Genomic DNA, 20,510 nt, shown 5'->3' with positions numbered 1-20,510 from the left:
TCTGATGGCTTCTTCCAGCAGGATAATACACCATGTCACAAAGCTCAAATTATCTCACCACTGGTTTCTTGAACATGACAATGAGGTCACTGTACTCCAATGGCCTCCACAGTCACCAGATCTCAATTTATTAGATCACCTTTGGGATGTGCTGAAACGGGAAATTCGCATCATGGGTGTGCAGCCGACAAATCTGCAGCAACTGCATGCTGCTATCATGTCACTATGGATCAAAATCTGAAGAATGTTTCCAACATCTTGTTAAATCTATGCCAGGAAGAATTAAGGCAGTTCTGAAGGCAAGGGGGGGGGGGGGGGGGGGGCAACCCGGTACTAGCAAGGTGTACCTAATAAAGTGGCTGGTGAGTGTATATTATGAAATCCCTTTAAATTAAATTAGGCTACTATCAGAGCATCTCAAAAATCTTTACATACGTTTACATTTGTTTGTTAACACCGTTAGCAGAAGTTATCCATTGAAAACAGGCTGTATCATACAAGGGGATGTTGTGCCCTTTAACACAGAACTATTATAAATGACATGTTGATGACAAATGTAGACCCGGGCAATGCCAAGTAACAGGTGTTTGCTGGTGTTAAATAGGGACTCACTGATGACAAACATAAAACAGATACATGGATAAGTCAATGAGATGTAAAAAGGCCGTAGCAGGTACAAACTGTTGTCAGATAAATAACATTCACACTCACTGGCAATGCAGGGGACCTGCTAACATACACAAAGCATTTGTCTGCAATTCTCTTCCTAGTCATACATGAGTTTAGTCCCTAGCCTTTTACATGTTGCCCTATCAAATTTCCCCTGTATGAAGATCTTCCTGCAACTTTAATGAGGTCACAAGACCCATGTGTCTCAGAGCCAATTAGGCCAAAGAGCCGTGTACCTGAGATGGTCTGCATATTGTGAGATGCTATGCACACACAAATTATTGCAGCACAGCGTTAGACACTTGTCTAATGTTGAAAAAGGATTACACATTAGGAGACAAGGTGCATATTTCAAGACGGCGGCTTTAATCTAAGTAACCCAGACTGGGTACCTTTTTGCATTTTACCCCGGCTGTGCTACAGAAAGAAAGTTCTGCAGTTTATGTAGCTTTGCAACGCTGAACCCCCACATAGGTGGACCAAACATTCTCTTCTCCGTCAGTTGCTGTTTCAAGCATCATGAGTCTCTGGAAGACATATAAAGCAAAAGTTTTACAAACATTCGGTACAGAAGAAGATGGAGAAACACTTGAAGAGGTAAGAACAGTAACTTAGGCCAAGCATCTTGAAGTAGATACAGGAAGAATTAGGGAACAAATATGTCTTAGTCATTAATTTGCTTGATTTTTTATTTATTTAAAGCATTTAAAGAACAATACTCTGCAATAAATCGTAACAATATTCAGTCAAAGCAATAAAAACTGATTTGGTTTGCTTGTTAGTCTTTGTCTAGTTATTTTAATACTATTGTATTAGTTGCCCTTTACTGATAAAAATTGAAAAAAAAAAGAAAATTCTGATTAGTTTTGTACTACAGAGTATGCTGGTAACTAAATTATATGGTGTAGTTTGTGAGCACTAGTAAATAAAGCTGGCCATACATTATACAATTTTCTTGTTCAATTTCCTTTAGATTTAACCTTTAACTATGTAGTACAAGGGCCTGTCTGATTGCAGGTTGAACGTGTTTAGGTTTGACCTCATATTATATGGTTTTGTTTAATCTAAGGGAAAATTGTACAAGAAAATTGTATAATGTATGGCCAGCCTTAGTCTTGGCTGTTATATATTTTTTAAAGTGGCAAAGAATAAACTGCAAAGTGTATTAAACCATAGCAATACTCATAATACATTTATTTGGAAATTGTAATCCGGTTGCTATGACTTGTTACATAGGATGATAGTAGCATTAGCTCTAATTGAACAATTCAATTGAAGAAGGATTCAAATAAAGTATTTGGGACTTTGTCCTGATTTGGTGGCTTTCAATGTTTTTTTTTGCTGGATTAACCCAATATTGGAATATTCTATAAAATTCTTAAATTTTCATGTAGATTTGTTTTTAATGCATTTTCCAATTCAATAAAAATTATGTGTATTGTTTGAACTGCATGGACTTGTGTTGTTTTCAAACAAATTATGTAACTATGAAATAATCTAATGATAAAAATATGGGACCAAGACCTCTAATTGTTTTTTCAAACTCAGCTCCAAGAAAAGATGTAGCCGGCAACTCCAGAATCCCATGAAAATCTTTATTTGCTACATAAAGGTCAAGATTAAAAACAGTTGATGCGTTTCGGCATACAGCCTTGTTTATAGCATATTCACAAAATGAATGACAGAACATTTACACTACATAACTCATACGAGGAAGAGCAGTGTCAATAAAAGAATTATTCAATTAAAATAAATTAAACTGTTCTTCCAGTGGGAATGGGAAAGCCTTTTCTGACTGGGAGATAATATCTGCTGTGAAGTTGGTAGAGTAAAGAGGCTGAAGATGCAGTGGTTCAACGATTGGCCATATTGAGAGCCTTTTAGATGTCCCATTGTGTACCCTGAGTATTAGTGTGTACTCCTAAGAAACACTAGTGTTAAATGTTCTTATCCTCTCTTTAATATTAGATGGATGCTTAATAGTTTTTACTTAATCACTCAAATTAGAGAAAAATCTGGTACCTGGGAGCTTATGAATATAAAACAGGGTTGTAATTGTATTGTTTATTACAGAGAAACACTTCAGAGGTAACTGAAAATGAAAACCAGGAAGATGGAGACGAAGGGCTAAATATGTCACAGCTCGCAAGAAAGGTACAAATTTAAGTACAGACTCATAAAGAAAAACATTCTGTATCAGTTCATGTGTGCAGGTGTAAGGGTCAGTTCACACTTGTCCGACATGCTCTCCGACTTTGAGAGCACAAATCGTATGACATGTCAAAATGAATAGTTTCCTATGATAGCAGTTTTAACTAGTCTGACTTGTGTCGGTCTGACTTTGAAAATGCTTCCTGCACTACTTTGGTCCAACTTTGGCACAATTTCAGCCCATTGATTTGAATGTAAGTCGGGATCATCATCTTAACTGATCCGACTTGTGGCATGCGACTTGGGAACCCCATGCCAAAATAAAAAAAACTGCGTGGGGTCCCCCAGATCAATACCAGGCCCTTTAAGTCTTGAGGGGGAACCCCACAGCAAAATAAAAAGCTGGTGTGGGGTCCCCCCCAGGAGAAACCCCCACGCCAACATTTTTTTAAAATGGCGTGGGGTCCCACCAAAATCCATACTAGACCCTTATCACACATCAGCATGCAGCCCAGCAGATCAGGAAAGGGGGGGTGAGCGACATGCCCCCAACATGGGGGTTGGAGCTTTGGGGAGGGGGGCTCTGTGCTCCCCACCCCAAAGCATCTTGTCTCCATGTTGATGGGCACAAGTGCCTTTTACTGAAAACCTTGGGCGGTGGTTGTGGGGGTCTGCAGGCAGGGGGCTTATCAGAATCTGTAAGCCCCCTTTAATAAGGGGACCCCCAGATCCAACCCCTCCCTATGTGAATGAGTATGGGGTACATTGTACCCCTACCCATTCACCAAAAAAAAAAAAATAGAAGTGTAGTGTTACAAAAAACAAGAGATGGTTTTCAAAAAGTCCTTTATTAAAAATGAAGAATGTCCCCGATCGTAGCACCACGTCTCCTTCCTCCGGTCTTCTTCCTATACTTCTTCTCATGGGATTTCTCCGTCCCCTTCTTCTTCCGGTTCTTCTACCTCTGGTGACCTGGTCCTCCTATGACACTGGCTCCCATTGTTGTGTCAGATCTGGTGTCTGCCAGTTCTTATATAGCCCTCCTGACAGGCTCTCTGGGTGATGTCCCCAGATGGCCACGCCCCATGGCTATATAAGAACTGGCAGACACCAGACCTGACCCAACAGCGGCAGCCAGCGTTGGAGGAGGACCGGGTCAGTAGAGGAAGACATCATCAGCAGGAGGGAGAAGAACCAAGATAAGAAGCGGAGGGAGAAGAACTGGAGGGAGAAAACCGAAGGAAGAAAACACTGACCTACGACGGGGGACTTTCTTCATTTTTAACAAAGGACTTTTCGAAAACTGTCTCTTGTTTTTTGTAACACTACACTTCTTTTTTTTGGTGAATGGGTAGGGGTAGTGTACCCTATACTCATTTACACAGGGGGGGGGCGTGATCTAGGGGCCCCCTTGTTAATTCCGATTCCGATGAGCTCCCTGCCCGCAGACCCCCACAACCACCGCCCAGGTTCATTGGGAAGAGGCCATAATCCCCATCAACATAGGAACAAAGTGCAGAGCCCCCCCTGCCCCAAAGCACCCACCCCCCCATGTTGAGGGCATGTGGCCTGGTTTGGTCCAGGAGGGGGGTGCTCGCTCATCCGCCCCCCCTTTCCATACCCGACCCTTATCTGAGCATGCAGCCTGGCAGGTCAGGAAAAGGGGGAGCGAGTGAGCACCACTCCTTTCCTGACCTGCCAGGCTGCATTCTCGGATAAGGGTCTGGTATGGATTTTGGGGGGACCCCAAGGCGTTTTTTTTGGCGGGGGTTTGCCCTCAAAATCCATACCTTCAGTCTGGTATGGTCTTGCGGGGGGATCACATGCCGTTTTTTTTTTTTTTTTTTGGCGTTGGGTTCCCCCTCAAGATTCATACCAAACTCAAAGGGCCTGGTATGGTCAGATTAAAGTTGGGTCCCGTTCATTGAAGTTGCATGGAAGTCGGACATGAAGTTGCAGGGCAAAGTCGGATCAGAAGTCGTACGACTTTCCTGTCAGATCAGTGTAAACATAGCCTAAGACAAAGGGCTGCTCCAGCTAATTTTGCAGTCAAGTGTATGTAGTTTTACCCATATAGACCAGATGACTTTCAGACACTTACTTCTACCTCACTTCTGAAGTGAGGTAGAAGTAAGAGAAATCTGAATTTTAGGTGCCTAATCACTCATACAACACTTTCCTCTGTTGCAATAGTTGCCCCTTTTTATGACAGTTTCCAGGTTCATGTCAGAAAAAATAGTAGTGGATTATTCCTGAAGAAAAAGAAAAATTAACTAAAAGACTATTGGCAAGACTGGAAATGCTCATTGTCTTTCCCTACTGTTCCACATTGTGAGTTTTGTCCTGTTAAAGTAAAAACAGTGGAACCTTGGATTACGAGCATAATCCGTTCCAGGAGAATGCTTGTAATCCAAAGCACTCGCATATCAAAGCGAGTTTCCCCATAGAAGTCAAAGGAAACGAAGATAATTTGCTTCGCATTGACTTCTGTTACATGCAACACCGCACATGGCCAGGGGTGGGGAGGCGCTGGAGAGCCTCGGAAATACTCGGGGACAGCTCAGCTGAACTCGGAAAGGCTCGGAACCACTCGGGAACTGAGTATTTCTTAGTCATTTTGAGTATTTCCAAACAGTTTTGAACGGCTCCGAACCATTCCGAGTGTCCCCGGTGCCCCCGCACCTCTGGTCAAATGCAGTACTGCACCGCCCATTAGCTTGAATTCTGCTTGTTTTGCGAGACAACACTCGCAAACCGAGTCAGAATTAAAAAAAAAAGGTGCTCGTCTTTTAGAAAGCTTGTTAACCGTGTTACTCGTAAACCAAGGATCCACTGTAATGCGAAAATTACATGATGACATGTCTTTGGAGATAGTCTTATGGGGAATTTTGTGTCCAGGGATCTTCCAGACCAGCCCATGAAAGTGAGAGTGCCCCAGAAATGTTTTTTTTTCCAAAGAAACATTGAAAACCAGTAGAAAAATTCCACTGAGAAGAGAACTTTAAGAAAAGAGGCATAGATGGAAAAAAAAAAAACTAAACAAACCGAAAAACCTAGGGGTGACCAAGCAGACTAGTATTCATCGATAATACTGGACTGAACTATTGGTTCAAGGCAGTGGTTCTGTTAATCCTTTGTGCCAAATACTGATGGAATATATGGACTATACCTATTTTTTTCTCACATGTGAGATGAAAAAATGTACCATAAATGGCTCAGCCACTAGAAAGCAGGTTATTAATTGTGCTGGAAAGACTTTTAACCCACCATAATTGCCTCCCAGTAAGCTAAGATTAGTTCTTAAACTAAAAGATTTGTATGTAAATCAACTGCTATGAGTGGGAAGTACACAATGAATTTGACTACTGTTATGTGCCCTAGAGATGAAAGCCATTGGAACACCAGTGTGGATCTTACTAAAATCATGGAATCGATACAAACTACTTGAGGCAGATCAACTGGTTGAGAGTTTTAATACCCAAGACATTCTCCCACAGGAGAGATACTGCCTTGGAGCCATCTTAAGAGTCCTAGGAATGTTAAAAAAAATGGCCTGTCCTCCTAACCTTTGCCTTTTGAGTATCATACTGCAAGGCCAATATGATGAAAACTCAAAACTTTTCCTACATTTTGATTTCCCGAAATGTATATTTTTGGAATCACCTTCTGTTAGATGTGCTGCTAACAAAATGTAACACTTTACCAAATATATATTATTTAAAGGCTGTAGATGTAAAGTACTGCATTTACCGTTTTTTCATCTTTTTTTGCATCTCAGTGCTACCAATCTCTTCCAGTCACTTTTGGTATTCATGTGCTTACTCCAGCATTGACTGCACATCAATGCTTTGGGCTGACTTCCTAACAGTGACAAAGGTGAACCACATCCACACAATGTTTGTTGACATGGCCTCCAGTAGTTTCTTTGAGGAATACATATAACAGGGTGACAACATAGGAGTACAATTAAAGAAGTACAGCCAAAGCTCGTTTGGCTGTACTTCTCGTATGGATCACAAGAGTGCAGTTCGTTCTGCACTCCTGTGACCCCTTTTTCAGCAGACAGTGGGCTGAAGCCCGCTGTCAGGTGACGTCACAGAGCCGGTCTAGGCTCGGGCAAGATTGCGACATTGGAGTCAGGATTCTCCCACATGCATGGACCGGCACCCAGCTCATCCTCTAAGCAAGCGGCTGAGAGCTTTAGCCGGCCGTTCCCGCCCCCTCCACAGCCCAGCGCTCCAGTGAGAGCAGGGGGGTCAGAGCAAAGCGCTGCTGACTGACAGTCAGTAGCTCTCTGCTCACAGAGCTGTGAGAACCGAGCAATTGGCCATGTTAGATCGCTCGGTTCTCAGTGTTAGAGGCGCCGGGGGACAGATGCAACATCAGACTGATGCTGCATCCACCTAGGTAAGTATGATTCCTAAAAAACAAACAAAAACATACATCTCATTTAAGAGAAAGGTACTTAACAATGACACTCTGTAGCAGCAAATGCATAGACTAGTACCTTCATGTTCATGACAGGCTCATTAGGTATTATTTCTGTGAAAGCTGAAGATTTGAAAAATGTAAAACATCTTTTGAAATTACATTAACATGTTAAAGCTTATGAGATTTTAGTGCTGCAATTTAGATCTACTTTAATGTATTTAATTTTATTTATTATCACAATCGCCTACTGTTCTTTTTGTTTTTGTTTTTCCTTTGCCTTTAATCATGTATTAACCACTTCACGCAAATCGCCGTACCCGTACGTCGATACTTTGACACTAAAAACCGGGGTTATGGCAGCACCTAGCTGCCATAACCCTGGTACTTTCGGGAATGGCGTGCATTTCTCTTTAGGATAAAAGTGGTCTCCGCTGTGGATTCGCTGCGAGATCCCTTTTATCAGCAGCGGGAGTGGTGCCCACCCCCCTCCCACTACGCTCCGGTTATTTCCGCCGCTTACCGGACCCGTCGTAGCGGCAGAGACGATCGCGTCCTCTCCCGTGGATGCCTGGCTGCCAACTGAGGGGAAGATGGCCCCTGCTCGGCTCCATGGCATGGAACGGCAGAAGCGACGTCAAACATCACTTCTGCACATAGCCTTTAAAAGAGACATTTCTTTTTTTTTCAATTATTTATTTATTTTTTTTTGCATTTTAGTGCAAATATGAGATCTGAGGTCTTTTTGACACCAGGTCTCATATTTAAGAGGTCCTGTCATGCTTTTTTCTATTACAAGAGATGTTTACATTCCTTGTAATAGGAATAAAAGCAACCCAAAAACAGTTTTTAAAAAAAACTGTGTCAAAATAAAAAATTAAAAGTAAAATGAATAAGAAAAAAAAAATTTTTTTTAAAGCACCCCGTCATAACGAGCTCACGTGCAGAAGCAAACGCATACGCAAGTAGCGCCTGCATATGAAAACGGTGTTCAAACCAAACATGTGAGGTATTGCTGCGATCGGTAGAGCGAGAGCCATAATTCTAGCCCTAGACCTCCTCTGTAACCGAAAACTGGTAACCTATAGAAATTTTTAAACATCGCCTATGGAGATTTTGAAGGGTAAAAGTTTATCGCCATTCCACAAACAGGCGCAATCTTGAAGCGTGACATGTTGGGTATCAATTTACTTGGCGTAACATTATCTTTCACACTATAAAAAAATTGGGCTAACTTTACTGTTGTCTTATTTTTTAATTAAAAAAAGTGTATTTTTTCCAAAAAAAGTGCGCTTGTAAGACCTCTGCGCAAATACTGTGTGACAAAGTATTGCAACGACCACCATTTTATTCTCTAGGGTGTTAGAAAAAAATATATATATAATGTTTGGGGGTTCTAAGTAAATTTTTAAGCAAAAAAAAATTATTTTCACTTGTAAACAAGTGTAAAAAAGAGGCTCAGTCCTTAAGTGGTTGATCAGCCAAACGATACTAGCATCAAGCCATTTTATATATTTTCATCTTCCTCTAACATGCAATAACTTTTATTTAATAAAAAGATTTTAAATTCGAAAACTGAAGAACACACTTTAAATAATTATACTTTGAATAAATACCACTACCATGGGTTTATAAAATCTATGATTTCCTGGGTATTGCAAACTTATAAACCGATACTGAAAGTTTTGGTTCTAAAATAGTTTACTGTAGTGTGTACGTTTAAAGTAATTTTAAAGTGAACCTAAAGTCTTCAGGTTTACTTGTCCAGGATGATACCTAAAAAAACTCATCAAAGGAGTGATATACTTACCTGTAATATGGAAAAGGCTGCCACCAGCGTCCACATCCCTGCTAATTCTGGCTTTCAGTTGTAGTGGGTTGTATCAATTGGCTGGTTTGGCAAAGCAGACAGTCTGTGCTTCTGCTAAACGTAAAACACACCCTCAGCAAGAGTGAAGTAGAAGAGGCAATTGCATCAGTCAAGCGCACCAGGCAGAATCTATTGTAGACAGACCATTTTTTTTACGTCAAATTTAAATAGGGACTTAACATAAATATTAAAAACTTCACACAGACAGCCCTTTATTGCAGGTATTCCATTGTCTCTTCTCCCCCTACAACGCCATTACCTAACTGGAGTTTGCATGCTCTCCCTTTGCCTGCATGGGTTTCCTGCGGGGGCTCTGGTTTGCTCCCACACTCCAGACATGCTGGTAGGCTAATTGTCTCCTGTCTAAAATGACCATAGTATGTGTATGTATGAATGTGAGTTAGGGACCTTAGTTTGCAAGCTCCCTGAGGGCAGGGACTGATGTAAATATGTGTAAAGCGCTATGTAAATTGATGGCGTTATATAAGTACCTGTAATAATAATAATAATTTTCTGCAATAACAAATACTTAGGTACAGGCTTACAGTCTTTTGTTAAATGCACACTGAGCCGAGCATGCGCAACTAAGCTTGCATTCTTGGCCCACTCTGGGTGTGCCAGAATGACAGACTCCCATGCACGGGATGGTGTCCTTATGCCACCTGACAATTAAGAAGCCAAAACTCCGGCACACAGAAGTAGCCAGGGTGAAAATGATTTAACTGCCACATCGCTGGAATGGGTAAGTGAGTATATCTGTGAGTTAGGTTCCACTTAAATAAAAACACTATATTGTATATAAAAATATTTAAAGGTAGGTTTATACAGACCTGTAATACCTAAGACCCAAACAGAGGATGAATCCTTCTGGAGAGATAGTCCATGCAGTTATTAGGAGTTGACATCGACTTGACGACACCAATTAATAATAATTGAATATAGATGACTGGGTTCATGAAAAAAATCTAAATGTTATTTTCAGCTTATTATAATTTGGCAGGGTAACACAGGAAGGTTTTATAACTATGCTTTTGTTTATCTTTACCTACTCTAAAGTCTTACACGTTAGCTTGCAATTCAGGGGTCAGAAGTCACATGAGTTGCTGTCTGTCAATTGCCTGACCCTACACACTGTTTTTCCAGCTTTTGAAAATACAGCATGTGAGTTCAAACAGTTGTCAACGTGGAAAATTTAGACGTTACAGGACCTCTGACCCCCTTGGGTGCCCTGCTCAAAATGAATAAAGCTAAATAAGAAAACAGATATAAATATTTCATAGGCACGTATGCACAACTGCAACAGGCATATGATGTATAGGAAAATTGTAGCTATAAATGGGTACCTCTAAGCATAAGATACAGTTTGTTGCATGGGTTGACCTGTACAGGACTGGTGTAGTTTACATCACTGGCTGATTCCTAAAGAATCATCAGGTATGAATGGAATAACTCAGTGGAACATGTGGACTGGACTCTATGTCAAACTGGTCCATAGTGGACAATACCCAACTTTATAAGAAGACTGCCACCTGTCTCTCCATGTTGGGTATTCTTGGTATGGTCCTTACAGGAATAAATATTGTAATCATTCTGAATCCAGAATGTGTGCACTTATTCAGTTCATCATGTCAGTGAAAACATTACCTCTATAATAATTCTAGCATCTTTACATCCACGTTCTATTTTTGAGTAGTATATTTACCAAAAAGCTATTGACATTAATGTGGAACTTTAGTCAGAAAATTAAGTCTTGCTAGAGCACTTCAGGCTGGCCTCTTTTGCAGGTATAGCTATGTAAAACTGAAGAAGTACAGCACTGCCAAATTTGTAAAGGCCAATTTGCTGACAGTCTAGAGATTAAAGTGGAACGAAACCCATCAATTTAACAGTTTTCAAAAAAGCGTTACATTCCCAGCATGCCAGGAATGCAAAATATCACATTTGCTTTTGTTTTCAACCACACTGTCAAATCATCAAATGGTTGGTGTCATAGCTGATCACATATGCAACACCATGGCAGTTGCAGATCAAACAGATGGCAGCTTCCTTGGCTGAAAAGGATAAGAGGGTTTAGTTCTGCTTTAACTGTGGCTCAGGGTTCTGAACTCCAGCAAAAAGAAACAGGAGCAATGCTGGAGATAATTTATAGCACACACGAATGTGGGTAGCTTAATTATTAATATGGAATGTATGTTCCTTTCTAAAGAACATTATTTTTTATCAATTGTTATGAGTAAAGTTCCGTTTGGCTACTTCACTCTAAGCCACATGTGTCAAACACAAGGCCGTGGGCCAAATCCGGCTCTCCAGGCCATTTCTTGTGGCCCTCACAACCAGGGATTTTTTTCAGCTGGAGTCCTCCACTCTCTGCTCACCACTGTCACTTGTAAAGAAATAAGCCTTCTGTTACGTGGTAAGCTGCACTATGATCTCCTTCAGTGCTCAGGTGCACAAATTTTGACCAATGATCTCACTACAGAGGAGAGATAGAGAGTTGAAGCTGCCTACACTGCCGGGAGGTACTAGAGCCGGGCCGGGTAGATGAGATGAGTAAAAGATTTTGGGGAGGGGTAGAGATGAGTCCTGTGGAAGAAGATGCGTGCAGAGGTGGAGGGTGGGGGAGAGTGGCACAGACATCAGGGCCTGAGGAGAGGTGGAGGTGAGATGTGGACAGTCTGTGAAAGAGAGTTGAATCATGCATACTGTGCACAGCACACCTCCAAACCATGCACTCTGTATGTAGCGCACTCCTCAACTCTGCACTCTGTACGTAGCGCACCAATGAACTCTGCACTTAGTGCAACCCTGAACTCTGCACATAGCATCCCTGACAGCCACACATAATGTACTCCTGGAATTTATTGCCCTTTTAAGATTCTGCCACTGTGCAATCTGGCAACACCCACCATTCAAAGCGTTGGGGGGGGGGGGGGGTTGAGTTTCTGAGGAAAAAAGCCCTAGATAAATTAATCTAGTCTTATAGATCCAAACGGCCCCTTGAGGACAACCACAATGCTGATGCGGCCCGTGATGAAATTGAGTTTGACACCCCTGCTCTGAGCCATTTAAAGCAATATTAATGCAGTATTAACCTTGAAAACTGCTTGTCTTTGGGTGGCTCTATTTTGGATGGAGGAGCAACAGGGACACCTTTGGATAGCAGCATTGCCAGTATGGGCAAGGGTAGTGTTGGCTGCACTAGCAGATTTAGATACACTAACAAATTTAAGTTAAACTAACAATTTATAATCAGTTACAACAGTTTTGTTCCTTTTGGCATAAATATTTTACATAAATGAATAAAAGCTGATTATATTGTAAATACCTCTGTCCATGTTAAATGGCTTGTCTAAATCTTCTGATTGCTACATCTGCAGTACAGCTTGTTCTTTCGAAAAACAACAGTTATTGGCCAGATCACCGGGTGAAAATAAAATAAATAAATCCTAAAAAAAAAGGAAAACAAATGCAGCCAAAACATCTAAGATTTTGCAAGCTGCAATATACGATTTTTTTGTTTTGATTTTAACACTGCTTTAAAAGTCTTAAAAAGCTAGTAGTGTTTTTCCATAGAAGCATGCTTCCTTTCCATTTTAACTATGCCCAAGTGTTCATATGCTACCTATTCACAGGTCCAAGGAGCTTTTGGTTGGAGCAGTGTTACTTCATTGTTCTCTAAAGATGATGACCACAGAACAGATCAGAATGTTGACCAAATGGCAGAGCAAGCACCAGAACAGTAAGTATGAATTCACACAAGGGTACATTCATACATATGTGCATTACTTGTGATTTTGCCTGAACTTATATGCGTTAATGCAAGGTTTCTACCCATACATTACACAGAATAGGGGAGGAAAACGGAAAAGCAAAGATCAAAATATAGCTACATGGGCTAACTGCAAAGTGTATAAACCTAACAGTTAACTAATGATTCTACAGAAAAGGGGAAAAATTATCTTTCTGATACAAATATGCATTTAGTTCTGATTGGCCTATTTCTGGGACCCTTTAGGCCAGTAGGAATTTTTCATTATTTTTTATCCAATCCTGCCTTATCCTCTTTAACTAGATCCCCCCTCACTTTAATGCACAGACCCAAGTTTGGACCATAGACATTACTATAAGGCCTACTGGTCCTCTTGTTCACTTATTGTTGAATCTTCCTCAACTAAAAATTACACACAAAGCTTGATATACTGCCTGAGTGTAACCATCACTTAGTATCATAGCATGTACAAGGAAAGCTTATCCTTGTCTTTTTGTTGATTGTATATTTTCTTCCTTTACTTAAATCAATATTGGAAAAGGTACTATAGGAAATAAAAACCCTCCAACCGAATCAGCATAGTAGAGCTACTGAAGGTATTCCCATATCTCATTTCATCACATATCCCAAAAATAGGACTATGTCTCAGTTTAGGATAGAGCCCCAAGCCATGCAGATCATTCCTTTATGCTGCAATGGCCAAATGTGCATTCAGAACCACCGGTATATAGTGCGAATATAGCCTCATAATTAGGGATGAGCCGAACACCCCCCTGTTCGGTTCGCACCAGAACATGCGAACAGGAAAAAAATTCGTTCGAACACGCGAACGCCGTTAAAGTCTATGGGACACGAACATGAATAATCAAAAGTGCTAATTTTAAAGGCTAATATGCAAGTTATTGTCATAAAAAGTGTTTGGGGACCCGGGTCCTCCCCCAGGGGACATGAATCAATGCAAAAAAAAGTTTTAAAAACGGCCGTTTTTTCAGGAGCAGTGATTTTAATAATGCTTAAAGTCAAACAATAAAAGTGTAATATCCCTTTAAATTTCATACCTGGGGGGTGTCTATAGTATGCCTGTAAAGGGGCGCATGTTTCCTGTGTTTAGAACAGTCTGACAGCAAAATGACATTTTGAAGGAAAAAACACATTTAAAACTACCGCGGCTATTGCATTGCCGACAATACACATAGAAGTTCATTGATAAAAACGGCATGGGAATTCCCCACAGGGCAACCCCGAACCAAAATTAAAAAAAAAAATGATGTGGGAGTCCCCCTAAATTCCATACAAGGCCCTTCAGGTCTGGTATGGATATTAAGGGGAACCCCAGCCAAAATTTAAAAAAAAAATTGACGTGGGGTTCCCCCTAAATTCCATACCAGACCCTTCAGGTCTGGTATGGATTTGAAGGGGAACCCCGCGCCAAAAAAAAAAAAAAAAAACCGGCATGGGGTCCCCCTAAAAATCCATACCAGACCCTTATCCGAGCACGCAACCTGGCAGGCCGCAGGAAAAGAGGGGGGGACGAGAGTGCGGCCCCCCCCCCTCCTGAACCGTACCAGGCCACATGCCCTCAACATTGGGAGGGTGCTTTGGGGTAGCCCCCCAAAACACCTTGTCCCCATGTTGATGAAGACAAGGGCCTCATCCCCACAACCCTGGCCGGTGGTTGTGGGGGTCTGCGGGCGGGGGGCTTATCGGAATCTGGAAGCCCCATTTAACAAGGGGACCCCCAGATCCCGGCCCCCCCCCTGTGTGAAATGGTAAGGGGGTACTTACCCCTACCATTTCACTAAAAAACTGTCAAAAATGTTAAAAATGACAAGAGACAGTTTTTGACAATTCCTTTATTTAAATGCTTCTTCTTTCTTTTTTCTTCCTTCATCTTCTTCTTCTTCTGGTTCTTCTGGCTCTTCTGGTTCTTCCTCCGGCGTTCTCGTCCAGCATCTTCTCCGCGGCGTCTTCTATCTTCTTCTCCTCGGGCCGCTCCGCACCCATGGCATGAGGGGGGAGGCTCCCGCTCTTCTCTTCATCTTCTTCTCTTCTTCATCTTCTTCTTCATCTTCTTCTTCCTTCTTCTCTTCTTCCTGTCTTCTCCGGGCCGCTCCGCAGCCATGCTGTGGCATGGAGGGAGGCTCCCGCTGTGTGACGGCGTCTCTTCGTCTGACGGTTCTTAAATAACGGGGGGCGGGGCCACCCGGTGACCCCGCCCCCCTCTGACGCACGGTGACATGACGGGACTTCCCTGTGGCATTCCCCGTGACGTCACAGGGAAGTCCCTCAAGTCACCGTGCGTCAGAGGGGGGCGGGGTCACCGGATGGCCCCTCCCCCCGTTATTTAAGAACCGTCAGACGAAGAGACGCCGTCACACAGCGGGAGCCTCCCTCCATGCCACAGCATGGCTGCGGAGCGGCCCGGAGAAGACAGGAAGAAGAGAAGAAGGAAGAAGAAGAAGAAGAAGATGAAGAAGAAGATGAAGAAGAAGATGAAGAAGAGAAGAAGATGAAGAGAAGAGCGGGAGCCTCCCCCCTCATGCCATGGGTGCGGAGCGGCCCGAGGAGAAGAAGATAGAAGACGCCGCGGAGAAGATGCTGGACGAGAACGCCGGAGGAAGAACCAGAAGAGCCAGAAGAACCAGAAGAAGAAGAAGATGAAGGAAGAAAGAAGAAGCATTTAAATAAAGGAATTGTCAAAAACTGTCTCTTGTCATTTTTAACATTTTTGACAGTTTTTTAGTGAAATGGTAGGGGTAAGTACCCCCTTACCATTTCACACAGGGGGGGGGCCGGGATCTGGGGGTCCCCTTGTTAAAGGGGGCTTCCAGATTCCGATAAGCCCCCCGCCCGCAGACCCCCACAACCACCGGCCACGGTTGTGAGGATGAGGCCCTTGTCCTCATCAACATGGGGACAAGGTGTTTTGGGGGGCTACCCCAAAGCACCCTCCCAATGTTGAGGGCATGTGGCCTGGTACGGTTCAGGAGGGGGGGGGGCCGCACTCTCGTCCCCCCCTCTTTTCCTGCGGCCTGCCAGGTTGCGTGCTCGGATAAGGGTCTGGTATGGATTTTTAGGGGGACCCCATGCCGTTTTTTTTTTTTTTTTTTTTGGCGCGGGGTTCCCCTTCAAATCCATACCAGACCTGAAGGGTCTGGTATGGAATTTAGGGGGAACCCCACGTCAATTTTTTTTTAAAATTTTGGCTGGGGTTCCCCTTAATATCCATACCAGACCTGAAGGGCCTTGTATGGAATTTAGGGGGACCCCCACATCATTTTTTTTTTTTTATTTTGGTTCGGGGTTGCCCTGTGGGGAATTCCCATGCCGTTTTTATCAATGAACTTCTATGTGTATTGTCGGCAATGCAATAGCCGCGGTAGTTTTAAATGAGTTTTTTCTTTCCAAATGTCATTTTGCTGTCAGACTGTTCTAAACACAGGAAACATGCGCCCCTTTACAGGCATACTATAGACACCCCCCAGGTACGAAATTTAAAGGGATATTACACTTTTATTGTTTGACTTTAAGCATTAATAAAATCACTGCTCCTGAAAAAACGTCCGTTTTTAAAACTTTTTTTTGCATTGATCCATGTCCCCTGGGGCAGGACCCGGGTCCCCAAACACTTTTTATGACAATAACTTGCATATAAGCCTTTAAAATTAGCACTTTTGATTTCCCCCATAGACTTTTAAAGGGTGTTCCGCGGCATTCGAATTTGCCGCGAACACCCCAAATTGTTCGCTGTTCGGCGAACTTGCGAACAGCCAATGTTCGAGTAGAACATGAGTTCGACTCGAACTCGAAGCTCATCCCTACTCATAATACAGAGCCATTCATTTTTATAGAATGTAGAAGGTTTTTATCATTTTCTCTGCTGCTGGGGAGATTCAACTTTTTATTGGTCCTGGTGACCATTGTAACTGTGACAGAAAAAGAGAAATCCAATATTTTACAGTTGTCATTTGAACAGTGGGGACACCCGTTAAAGTGACAGCTATCTAAAAGAAGAGATGTTTTATCTAATTTCCAGTTTTGTCTTCGAAACCAAAAATGAAGGGCAACAAAATCCTCAACAAAATGGGGGCAGCATAAAAAGGGGGTATTGATCCTTCCTTAAGCTAGGTACACACGGGCCGAAAAACGTCCAGTGTATAGCAGATATACTATGTAAACTAGAACTAGAACTTTTGAGGCTAGACATACAAGGGAGCAGTGATTGCTGTCTTGGCTGCATAGAACCAGTCTGCAGGACAGGAGTTAAGAATTCAGAGACTGAAAGCTTGTTCATGGTAAGTGACTCACTAGATAATGAATGAGGAGCAGGGTGGTACCTCAAGGTCTGGATCTTTAAAACAATATGTCACCGGTGTCTGCTACCATATTTTTATTCCCCACAGTTTTACTTCAGTGTAAAATAACGCACAAAGTTTTGGGGAAATGCTGCAATACAGTGCAATGATGCAAACAGGCTCCATGGCAGTAAAGTTGTTTGTGACACAAAATGCATTTTGCTACAGAAAAGCACATAGTCCTAATGTGAACTGCGTAAATAGAACTTATAAATAAGTATAAGACGTGTATAAGAGCAAAGTGCTAGACCCATATCAATTGTTGGACAGTGTCTGGCAACCACACAGTGGCGACTAATTATACATGTGGGGAAATTAAGGAATTTGTATCATTTTTTTTTTTAAATCTCTGTTTTTATCCTAATTGAAGTAGTTTACCCCCACTTTCCATTCCTCTGAAGCTGATCATACACGGTTTAATTTTTTTTGGTTCAGCCATTCTGACAATGGGACTTCCCCGCTGTCAGAATATTTAGATCAACACTGCACTACTACACTGTCAATTGGCTGCATGTGCTGTTCGAGCGAAAATTTACAGACAAACCGGTTCATGGGAAGTTGATCGATGGATTGACTTCTCATGAATGGGAACAGCCATACATGGATCTAAATTTGTCTGGGTTCTGCTGAACCAGCCAAATTTTAATTTATGTATGGCCAGCTTTACAGCAGAACAGGAAGTTTATGAATCAGTTGGCACTAGGAAAGGAAGACCTACACAGCAATAAATACCTGGCAGATTCTATCCCTTTCCCGCTCTACTAAAATAAATGTTGTCATTGCTGTGGCCCTGTCCATTACTTCCTGTCCCTTTACAATTCTGTTTTTACCCTTCCATACCCAGTTGGAAAAAAAAGGAGAAACAGTAGCATACACATATTTAAAAGAACACTGCACTTCCCTAAAACAAATATATAACATATCATTACTATACAAGCCACTCAACTGTGACTCTTCTTTTAATATAGCAATTGGGAGGTGTACTGTAAGCCATTGCTGTAAAAAATCAAATTTCTGGCATCTCCTGCAATAGAAGTTTTATTTTTACTGAGATACTCTCAAGACTCAGTCGCTCCTAAAAGGATGCCGACCCTAAACCTTTTCTCTTTACAACACTGGGATTGCAACAGCTGAAGGCTGAACCTCCCAGTCAGTCAAACAGAAAGGTATCAATCTACAAAAGGGTTTACTAAAATCCTAGCAAAGTATATACTGTAGGTAACCCAAAGGGAACTGTTCTAGTCTAAGTAAATCTGAAGTTATATTTTAAACAGCATTCTCTCTTTGCTCTTTACAAGTGAAACACTGCTTTGTACAGACATCACCTTCAAACACCACTCTTTTAATGAGAAAATTCAAAACTTACAGTCATATTTTATTTTTTCTGTAGAGCTCCTCCATCACGCTCTCTAGATCACCCTTCGGAAAAGCGATCATCAGCTCTTTGGAATGTCTTCACTAACCGGTGGCAGCAGAAAACTGCTGAGCACTCTGAGGCAAAAGGGGTGCTGGCAGATCCACCAGCAGAGCAAAATGAAGCCCATCATGTAGAGGAAACACCCTTCAAATGGAATTTTCTCACCACTAAATTAGCAGAGCTGAGAAGCAAGAGTGATTAAAGACTACATCTTAGTGAGAAAATGACTGAAGGCAGTTCCCCCAAGGAACTGTGTGAATAAGCAACCTTGTGCTCTAGTGAAAATGTTGGACACAAGCACAAGCACAACTGGAAACTACCAATAGTCCATAAATATGTGACATAAATATCAAGCGGGTAAAGAATCTGTTAAAACTCTAGTTTTCATATCCTGGAGGTTTCATTGTTGTTTCTCCTAGGCTTCTGCTGTAATTTTACTGGTGTATAGTTCATGCCATGAATATATGTACTGCTGTATACGTATTAGGCCTGTACCTTTTTAAATGAAATGTGATACCAAAATGAAAAGAAATACAATGTTAGACTTGGATTTAAAAGTAAAAATAATAGGAAGAGATGCAAATGACAGTCCCCCAATGACCTCAGACAGTTCTATCAAAAAGTCACACAGCTGTGGTGTAATTGAAACTGGTTTCAGTTCTCTTGGCAATTTGAAATGGACAGGAATACAGAAATATTACAAGTCCTTACCAAGCCTTAAATGGCATATAATTAACCTGAGCATTTGGTTCTCATTCCTAACATATTCACACACCTTAGGTAGTAGATAAATGTTTTATTAGGAATAGTGAAAGTTTTTGTTGACTTGACTGGACTAACATGATCCTGTCCTAATCTACATTTGTTGAATGTACTTTGACAAGTATGGCTTAAAGTGGTTGTAAACCTTAGACATGAAATGTGAAAGGGCGGGGGGGGGGGGGGGGGAGATTGAGAACTCTAATGTGAAAGGTTTGGGGAACTGGAGACTCTGCATATCCTTCTATAGTGTGTACTTGTCTCATTTAAGAGCACTAAGTGTCATTTCTGTCTGCTGCTTTGTTCCTCTCCTATCAGCATGAATCACTGCTGACAAGTTTTCCTGACACCAAGAGAAAAATGGTGACGGGGGAGAAATCCCCAGCAGATTCACAGCCTCAGCTCTGTTCCTGTGTGCTGTGTGAAGGGGGGGGGGGTATGTCTCTTCCCTCCAATCAGTTTTTAGAGCTTTCCTTTACTGAGCTGTGCAGAGTGTAACTTTAGCTCTACACCCCCATTTTTCTGAACTTTCAGACAAGCTTATAAATTCTGGACTTTGAATGGATGCAAAGAAGAGAAGACTGCAGATAGACAGATATAACTTATGTAGAAGGATAGTGCCTTCACTTGGTATATGGAAGGGTTTACAACCACTCTAAAGCTGGTGATTTAAAAAACAAAAAAATCAGCACCAGCAACTATGCTTACAAAAATTGAAAAGTGTCTTGTGTGTTGTGTCTGTTGTGTTCGCTTGAAATTCGAAGACCTCTGCCCCAGATACCCTCCAATCTTTTTCTTCTGCAGGGTTAATATGAGTGGCTGCACCTGTGACAGGCACTCGTCAAGTGCCGCCTCTGGACACCCCTTCCACCCATTCATAGGAGCTGTACTATTGGTTACCTCATTGAAAAGTGCTCTATGAATGGAGGACAGGCAGATGAATGAAAGAACTGCCTCCTTCTATCACAGAAGACTTTTCATTGTGGGAACTGATAGTACGGCTTCAATGATTAGAACACAGGAGCAGCAAGGGCATGCATAGTTGGCACTTGAGAGGTGTCTGTCACAGATGCAGACATTCATATTAACCCC

General features: G+C 42.0%; 1 protein-coding gene across 1 annotated transcript; it reads left to right on the top strand.

Annotated features, from left to right (window-relative positions):
* Positions 1-1,188: 1,188 nt before the first annotated feature.
* LG02H1orf232 (linkage group 02 C1orf232 homolog) lies at positions 1,189-19,247 on the top strand. Its single transcript, XM_073618012.1, has 4 exons — positions 1,189-1,266; positions 2,743-2,823; positions 12,751-12,857; positions 18,633-19,247. Exons 1-4 carry the CDS (start codon positions 1,189-1,191, stop codon positions 18,859-18,861), a joined length of 495 nt encoding a protein of 164 aa, XP_073474113.1. The 3' UTR covers positions 18,862-19,247.
* Positions 19,248-20,510: the final 1,263 nt, after the last annotated feature.

This window comes from Aquarana catesbeiana, linkage group LG02 (assembly GCF_042186555.1).
Source record: "Aquarana catesbeiana isolate 2022-GZ linkage group LG02, ASM4218655v1, whole genome shotgun sequence".
Taxonomy (NCBI): Eukaryota; Metazoa; Chordata; class Amphibia; order Anura; family Ranidae; genus Aquarana; species Aquarana catesbeiana.
Note: the sequence above shows the minus strand (reverse complement) of the source record. Positions and strands in the feature narration are given on the sequence as shown.

Bases quoted from the DNA above. Each gene is read 5' to 3' on its own strand.
- LG02H1orf232 (XM_073618012.1), top strand. From the start codon at position 1,189: ATGAGTCTCTGGAAGACATATAAAGCAAAAGTTTTACAAACATTCGGT. The intron at 2,824-12,750 runs GTACAAATTTAA...ACCTATTCACAG, and splicing joins TGTCACAGCTCGCAAGAAAG to GTCCAAGGAGCTTTTGGTTG. The intron at 12,858-18,632 runs GTAAGTATGAAT...TTTTTTCTGTAG, and splicing joins GCAGAGCAAGCACCAGAACA to AGCTCCTCCATCACGCTCTC.